The sequence below is a fragment of the Thunnus thynnus genome, chromosome 18 (genome assembly GCF_963924715.1).
Source record: "Thunnus thynnus chromosome 18, fThuThy2.1, whole genome shotgun sequence".
NCBI lineage: Eukaryota > Metazoa > Chordata > Actinopteri > Scombriformes > Scombridae > Thunnus > Thunnus thynnus.
Window position 1 is genome coordinate 22,461,612 of NC_089534.1, and position 8,609 is coordinate 22,470,220.

General features: G+C 39.3%; 1 protein-coding gene across 3 annotated transcripts in view; it reads right to left on the minus strand.

Annotated features, from left to right (window-relative positions):
* Positions 1 to 8,271, minus strand: part of rgs6 (regulator of G protein signaling 6) — an 89,379-nt gene extending 81,108 nt beyond the window's left edge. Inside the window, exons 1-3 of one of the 3 annotated variants that reach the window (XM_067573027.1) lie at positions 8,057 to 8,271; positions 7,296 to 7,371; positions 333 to 666 (exon numbers count right to left, since the gene is read on the minus strand). In XM_067573027.1, coding sequence (XP_067429128.1) covers positions 333 to 557 — 225 coding nt within the window. In that variant the 5' untranslated portion in view covers positions 558 to 666; positions 7,296 to 7,371; positions 8,057 to 8,271. Of the gene's footprint in view, positions 1 to 332; positions 667 to 2,146; positions 2,345 to 7,295; positions 7,372 to 8,056 lie in introns of those variants that run through there. The other 2 variants (XM_067573029.1, XM_067573026.1) reach the window with 2 other exon arrangements.
* Positions 8,272 to 8,609: the final 338 nt, after the last annotated feature.

Genomic DNA, 8,609 nt, shown 5'->3' on the forward strand with positions numbered 1-8,609 from the left:
GACTAAACAATTTGTAGTTTTGTGCGGTAGATTTTCTACATAAAGTCCTAGAAAAGGTCTTTGCACTGTTTAACTGCCAGTGGAGATTCAAAGCTTCTCCCTGCACCAATAACAGCAACCAAGGAAGTTCATCTTCAAAAGTAAAAAAAAAAAAGTATATCCAACTTCGGCAACCACTGCTTGTTTCTTTTTAAAAATAATGTGAAGTGACAAGGGATGTCATAACAGTGACCCTCTCAGCAGCACCACAATATCACAAACGTTGACAACAAATTCATCACTAAAAAGACTTTTAAACAGATGAAGAAACTGGAGTTTGTCTTTGCTCTCACCTTTCTGTAGACAATCATGTTGGGCGAGTCATCGTCCGGGTCCACACTGCTCATGGACCTCATGGACAGCAGAGGTCTGGTCGGGGTTGTCTGGACATCCTCCTTCGGTTCATCAGACACTTCATCGGGTTCCGTTGCACCCACAGCAGTCGGTGGCTGCTCTTCCTCTTGCTGCTGCTGCTGCTGCTGCTGCTGCTGCTGCTGCTGCTGAGGTGCCTCGGCCATCACTACAGTCTTCCTCTCCTGAAGTTATCCTCTCTTCTTTATCAGCGTCAGACTTTCTCTTCTTCCCACTTAATGTGGGAAGTGCTCTCACTTCAGTGTCGACAAGCTGCTGTAGGGAGAGAGAAATTGATGAATTAGACAGCACAACTCACCGCTGGGCTCCAGTCTCCCATTTCTCTGTCTTTTTTTCTTGTCCTCTGTCAGCAGGCACAGGATGAATGAGATTAAAGCATCATAAATTCTCCTAGTGTTCCGTTTTTTTTTCTATTCTGCAATTCCTCCACATCCGCTGTCAAATGAGATTGAAGGTACAGGAGAGTCAAAGACATCACTTCTAAGCTTTTCTCTTTTTTGACCCTGGAGCGTCTTTCTTCATTGTCATAACTTTTAAGAATTTAAAGGTGTGTTGTTACAACTCACAGTAACTCAAGTTTATTTGCCAATACAGATAGTGATGTCATGACTTGTAGAGATTTGTTTTGCAAAGAGGAAACATGCTTCTTTACTCAACTTTTTTGCAAGTTATGATATGCATCTTAATTCATTAAACTCTTTTCTTCATTTGATTAAGATTATCTCTTTCTCAAAGTTGCACAGGGCATATTTGAAAATGACTTGAATCCCTTTTTGCTATTTTTTTTTCTTTTTTTTAAATATATGCTGTAACACTGTGAAATTTGTTTTGTTGCAGAGGAAATCAATAAGCTATTTTGGGCTCATCGGGTTCATTGTTTTTTGTATGTCACGTGGTTGGTTTTAGCAAATAAACAAAACTCAGCAACTCACATAATGAAACAGGCTCTCTAGTAAAGAAAAATGCACGAGGCAACCAAAAATAGAGTGCATTCATTTCTGTCTAAGAAAGCATGCAAATCTAAAGCTTCATTTAGGAACATCCATTCACAGTGAATACAATATATGACCCCATCCTGTACACACATACACATCACGTAGCTCAGGCCTGTGAGCTCTTTTCTGATGGTCTGACAGCTGTCAAAATATTGCCGTCTGAGGACAGATGAGCTGAGATGAGCTGAGACAAGGTGAGAGAGGAGGAGCAAAGCAGAGGGGAAACAACAGGCGAGAAAAGTAAAGAGAAGAGAAACATTCAGGACAAAGAAAAGACAGAATGCAGGAAGGAGGAGGAGTAAAACAGAAAACACAGGACTTGGAAAGAGAAAAAGAGGAGGTGAACTAAAAAGATCTACATCCGACTAAACAATTGCATTCTGTATCAGTATTGTAGTATCCAAGCTTCTCCTGCAGATTAATCAATGCTTCCTACAATATGCAACCTACTGGAATCAGATATTTTGCATGCTTTTATCTAAAATCAATAGAAATTAATGGCATATGACTGCATTGTGTCCAAAATCAATGGCATCTCCATTTACACAATATAATTCTACTTTAAATGATTTATCATTGACTTCAACCTCTATTTATGCAAAAAAACTGGGACACTGACAACCTAACAAGGATTCAAGTTTTCTGGCAAACACCAGATCTCAGCAAATCTTTGAAAATTAAAGCATTTTTGTGGTTTATCATCTATGTCGTCAAAATGCCAATAATGTCCTCCACCCTACCCTGTGAAATGGATCCTGCTTTTTGTTTCCAGGCATGTTGAAGTAAAATGAAAAGCTCTGGAAAAATCTCTACGTTCACAACAAAATGTAAAGATGCAAGAAAGCCAAAAACAAAAAAGATAATAAAGTTCTGCACTCTTGGGCCAAATGCAAACATTTAAAGATAAAGCCTGAACTGTCATCAGGGCAAATGTTTGACAAAAGGAACCCAAACGCTTACAACGACATCAAATAGAGCACACCTGTGCCTTGTCATGCAAGTGCACATGGGTAATGCGGTTCACAATCGTAGTTCGAATGCATAAATGCTCCACAAATACAACATATCATAAACAAGGAGGATAAAACAATACGAGAGGCAATCAGGGAATACAAATGATGGAAATACATATTAAGAGTAATTAAAGGGAAGGAAACATTAATTAAGAAAGTTAGTGTGAACTGCAATACCTTCAGCTCCAGTGTACTCCAATTATATATATCAAAATATATTAAAATTAACATTTAAGCCAAAAGGATGTAAGTAGCCGAATATTTCTATCCAGTTAAATTCTCTATCAGTTGGATTAATCTGCCGGGGTGCTCCGGGGAGAAAGAGAGCTGTTTAGCCCTTTTTACTGTGTGGATGTTGTGTCTGGCTCCGGGTTTGCTGTGTGGCAATCTGACTGAATACTGAAATTAATTTAGGAAAGTGCACCATGTAAGCAAAATATTAGCTGAAATCTCAAGGCTGGATATGGACAAAAGTGTTGTATTCAAAACGAGGCCACAAGATACAGTAATAAAGCAAAACCCATGTTATTGTACCAGTTGATATTGTGCTTTAGTGTTGAATATTCACTAACAGTTATAATTAATCACATCACTGGAAATGACAAGTAACTGCCGCACAGTAAAATAAGGCTTCTGTGGGTGTCAAGAGTCTTTTGGGAAATACCGAGATGAGAAGATTGATACCAGTCTCAATTATTGTTTCACTTTGCCTGAGGCGGTTTAACTTAGCATTGAAAGCAGGAGAAACAGCTAACCTGATAACATATGGTATCTTGTTTGTTTAATACATACACAAACAGAAATGAAGAACAAACAATATGTGGGTTTTAGAGGTTTCTCATTGTGTAAAGAAAGTGAATAAGCATATTTCTCAAACTATCCCTTTAAGCTGCATAGGTATCTCTCCCACATACCTTATCACAGTTATTCCATATGACACTGTGTTATTGATTGAGTTTACAGTTAGTGTACATGATAAAAAAAATCAATATTGGACTTCTGGATGGCTGCAAATACACTGCACTCCAGTTTTCTGTAACAACTTCTGATGCTGGTTGGCTGTGAAGTCTGAGAAGTGGAGCATCACTTCAGTGGAGATTGTTGATCCAGATTGTGTGTGTGTGTGTGTGTGTGTGCGTGCGTGTGCATCTTTGATATCAGCGCAGGCATTTAGCTCCATGTCAACTGGCTCTTTAGATCGATACCGTCACATCATCCAGCTGTTTGTGCGTTACTGAGTTTGTGAGAGAACATACAAATCTACAAAGCTGCTCGTGTGTGGAGAAAAGAACATGAAGCGTGTGTTTGAACATCCAAATGGAACCGAATGCACTTCAGAATCAATGGTTCTCAACCTGCTGTCCTCATTACAGGCGTGCCATCTGTTTAACAGGTATTCAAAATCTGCAGCTCACCGCAAATGGAAACACCTGATTTGATTTCCAGTAATGTTCGAGTTCACAGCCTCAAAGCTCCATCTCATGTAGCCCTGCTGGCCTGGGATCAATACCTCCAACATGTGCTCTGATTCTTGATTTTAGCATATAAATGAAATGTTCGGGTTGAATACGCTCATCTTAGCGGTGTAGATCACATAGTGATTTAGTGTTTCAGAAGAACATCTCACCCTCTCTGTTAGAGACGCTGCAGTCGCCCTAATTGCTTTAAAGAAATTCTGGTGTTCGGTTTGATCACTATGAGAGCAAATTACAGACACATTTGGTTTATTATGTCATCTATCTTTTTAAAATAGATGAATATGATGATGGCGGATGGATAAAGATGCCATAAGTTTTCTGTTGCACTGGATCTTGAATAGGGCGGTACAAATGAACGGGACAACCAATGATTCAGGACAACACATCCAAAGAGTTTGTCGTATGTAAAATGTAAGAAAATCATTCTGAACATTACTGAATGTGATTTACTACATTTATCTCCTAAACAGCAGTGACTGAGCACAGAATTCAGAGAAAAATGTCCTCATACATGTGAAGTAAGTCTTTGATTTCTCTGATCTTTAGTGTCCCTTAATATAAAATCCCTCGAAAACCTGACTTTGAGTGTGCTTTTTACTGGCATCACTTCAGTTTTCACCCTGCCATCTTAAATGGTTTATGATTATGACAAAAATGGTTTACCATAAAATATTTTAGGCTATGAATTCTACCTATTTCAACATGTTAAGATGTTGGCTTTAAATGGTCATCTGTAAAATCAATTTTTATCTTTTCTTTCTTTATCTTTAGTGCTAAACATTAATCTCTGTGTTGTTTCTGTGGATGGCACTCTTTCTTTTCTCTTTTCCCATTAAAAGAAAACAATGACGTTGTTTTTAAGAAAGTCTGACATTTAGAGCTGAAACGATTCTTCAATTAATTGTTTTGGTCATTTTTAAGCAAAAATACCAAAAATTAATTGGTTTTCTTACCCTTCCATAATAATAAAATGAATATCTTTGGATTTTAGTCAATCAGACAAAACAAACATTATAAGGATTTCTCTGGCAAATTAAAATAGATGTACCAAGCTATTAATCACCTGATCAAGAAAATAATCAGCAGATAAATTGATAATGAAAAGCATCTTTAGTTTCAACCCCACTCAGATTATTCTTTTAAATTCACCTCTGATTACACTTAGAGCTGAACGTTTTTGGAGCAACCTTCATTTTTCTCTTCACAGCAGGTGACTGGAGGAAGTAGATGCAGAGTGAGACTTCCTGCTGTTTCTTAAGACTCTGCCATTTTCCCCCTGGACCCTTCACAGTACAACACACACCCTGAGTTTTCTTCATCACCCTTCCTCTACACTGCAGGCGAAACTGGATGTCTGGATGTTTTACACTGTGTTATAAAATACAGGACACCATCAAACCAGCAGCCAGCCATCTTTATGCACAGGGAGGCGTAATGATAAAGAAACAACCAAACCGGGGCTGCAAAACTGTGATTGGTGTTCGTCTTTAAATTATATTAGCTGTGGTAAGAAATCCTAACACGTTTAATTGGTCACATTTATTCTAATAATGAGGAAATTAAATCAAAGATAAATTGAAATAGAGTTCCTGGCTGCAGGGATTTGCTCCCATTCAGCCACTGAGTGAGGTCCAGCACTGATGCTGGGTGATAAGACCTGGATTGGGGTCAGCAATTGAGTTCTCAGAGGTGTTAGAGTTGAAATCAGGACTCTGTCCAGGCCAGTTTAGTTCTTCCACACCAGAAAACCATTTCTTTATGGATCTCACTTTATGCACAAGGGAACTGCCATGTGAAACAGGAGCAGACTGTCCCCAAAGTGTTGACACAAAGTTAGAAGGACAATACTGTCTGAAATATTGTTGTATATACCGTAGTATTCAGATCTCACAGTTGGAACTAAGGGGCCTGATTCTAACCATCAGCTACAGACCACACAAGAGTGTGTGGTTATGGCTGAACACATACATTTGCCCACATAAGTTTAATCAGTCAGAATAAATCACACTGTCTTAAAACACACTGTCTTCCTCCTGTTCACACCGACCATTCAGAGATCCCTTTATAATGCACGTTCAATGTATGTGGTGGAGGATGAAATCCACAGTCCTCGTTATGAGCGAAAATGTATTTTAAAGTTTATCTGAAGATAATGAGACCTCAGCAGTCTGAGCTAGTCGAATAAAGTGGATATCATCCACGGTTACAGTCTTTTTAGTTAAAAATGTCTCTCTTTGTGTCTGGACAGACAGTGTTTTCCTGTTCATCTGCAGTCGAAGGATTGCAACAAAAAGAGGGAATTTTGCACTAGAAAGACTGTAACTTGACAAATTTGGACGACTGAAGCCTCATAATAGCATCAAATAAACTTTTAAATTTACATTACAAATACATTTTTGTACAGAAGGAGGACTGTGGATTTTGTCCCCATCACTTGCATTGTAAGTGCATTATAAAGGGATCTTCTAATGGTCAGTATGTACAGGAGGAATGATTACAGCAAGAAAAAAACATGTCAGTGTTCATTTGGGCACCTGGCTGTCGTTTTAGGACAGAATTGAAAAAAATTGTGAAACTATCCCTTAAAAATCTCCTAGAAGTGATGCTGCAGAGTTTCAGTTTGACAGATGGTGGTGATACACATCTGTATGGGGACATAGACGATCTCTGTCTCTCTCTCTCCAACAGCTGTCTGTGGTCTCTCTATCCTCAGAGGACCGCTACACTCCCCAAACACACGGAGCCAGCAGCGCTGCAGCCTAATTTAGACTCCCCCTCTCTCCCTCACGCACACACACACGCACACACACACATATTCACTTGTATTCGCTTTTCACTGGTCCAGTTGCAAACAGTAGCATTCACGTTTTATATGCAAACACTCAAATGCGCGGACATATTATACAGATAAACTGTGGGCACCTCACCTCTGTGTGTCTCTAACTAACACACTTACACACATTTACATTTTCGTGAACACCCTAATATAGTACAAGTGTACACACACATTAATTCACTGCAGACATACACTGGTGTCCTTCGAGTGTCACTTAACTAACCAGCTGTGCGCTCTGCCTTAAATCACAGGTGGGATTAACAGCATCCTCTTCCCGCAAGCACACACACACACACACACACACACACACACACACACACACACACACACACACACACACACACCTCCGGAATATACAGAACTGTAACAACTCACATAGATCAACATCGCAGCAGCTACTGACATTACATACATTAAGGAGTAGATTAACATTACCTACATAAAGAGTACATTAAAGCGCACAGCACAACAGGGGTGATCTCTGTTACCAGGTCTTCTTCAAATAGTCTCCAGTCATTTATTCATCATTCTCTCTATCATCCCTTCTTCCCTCTTTCCTTACCTCAGCGCCGGCTTATCTCTCGCTGGGAGCTCCGAAGCCAAAACGCGGCTTCACCGACCCACCAGAGCGCTGCACACTGAGAGAGAGAGAGAGAGAGAGAGAGAGAGAGAGAGAGAGAGAGAGAGAGAGAGAGAGAGAGAGAGAGAGAAAGGGAAGGGAGAGAGAGAGAAAGAGAGAGAGAGAGAGAGAGAGAGAGAGAGAGAGAGAGAGAGAGAGAGAGAGAGAGAGAGAGAGAGAAAGAGAGAGGCTGTGGGATCAGAAGCAGCTGCTGCTCTCCTCTCTCTCCCACTAACACACAGTCATTGCTGGTTTGTGAGTACACTGTGTGTGAGTACACTGTGTGTGTGTGTGTGTGTGTGTGTGTGTGTGTGTGCATCTACTCTAATTGTATTTAAGTACATTACTTGAGTAAATGTACAAGTACACTCCACATCTGGTCTTCATACATAAAGCATTACATTTTTGGATGAAGTCTTGGTTTAAGGCTTGTTAGTGTTGGTTAATGGTTAGAGTGAGTCATCTGCAGGGAATTAATGTAAGTCAATACAATTTCCTCCTAAGTGAAATAAAACATCATTGTGTGTGTGTCACTCTCTGCTTCAAAATTCACAAGTTTTCCACATAAAAACATGTGGGAGGACAAATCAGGAAAGAAAACGTAATAGTGTTAGTGTCTGTAATAGAGACCAACACACACACACACAGAATTCTATTAAAAATACACACACTAGTGTTCTTCACACTGTACACACTATACACACCATGTAGACTCTCTTGTCAGCGTGATCCAGATGAAGTAAGAGCATCACTAGTATGTCACTAGTAAATCCAGAATTCACGTGTTTTAAATAAATATACACAAGTACTTTTCTGAAAGTTGCAGTACTTTGTGTGAAGTTTTTTGTATTCAGAAATAGTACATAAAAGTTACGTCAAATTTACTAAGTTGTACATGCTGAATAGAAGCTTTTCACAGAAGTCATCGTGACTTGTCAAACACAGGTGTGATCAACAACATTAACAATGGCTGCATTGAATGTTGTGTCACTTCCAGACACATAAATGTAACAGAGTCATCGTTAATGTTATTAGTTACACCTGTTCTTTTCCTGCTAGTCAAAATCTCTGCTGTAATAAAGGTGTACTCTAAGTTGTGAATTAAAAGATGTTTAATTATGTTGTAGTCAAACATTTTTGGTCAGCGAAATAATCCACTACTCCAGCGGTTTCAACCTCGTGGATAATTTTGAAGGGCCAGACAATCTACAAATACCAAGTAGTATAATCTCTTCAAGGCTAAAAATTCTTCAAATG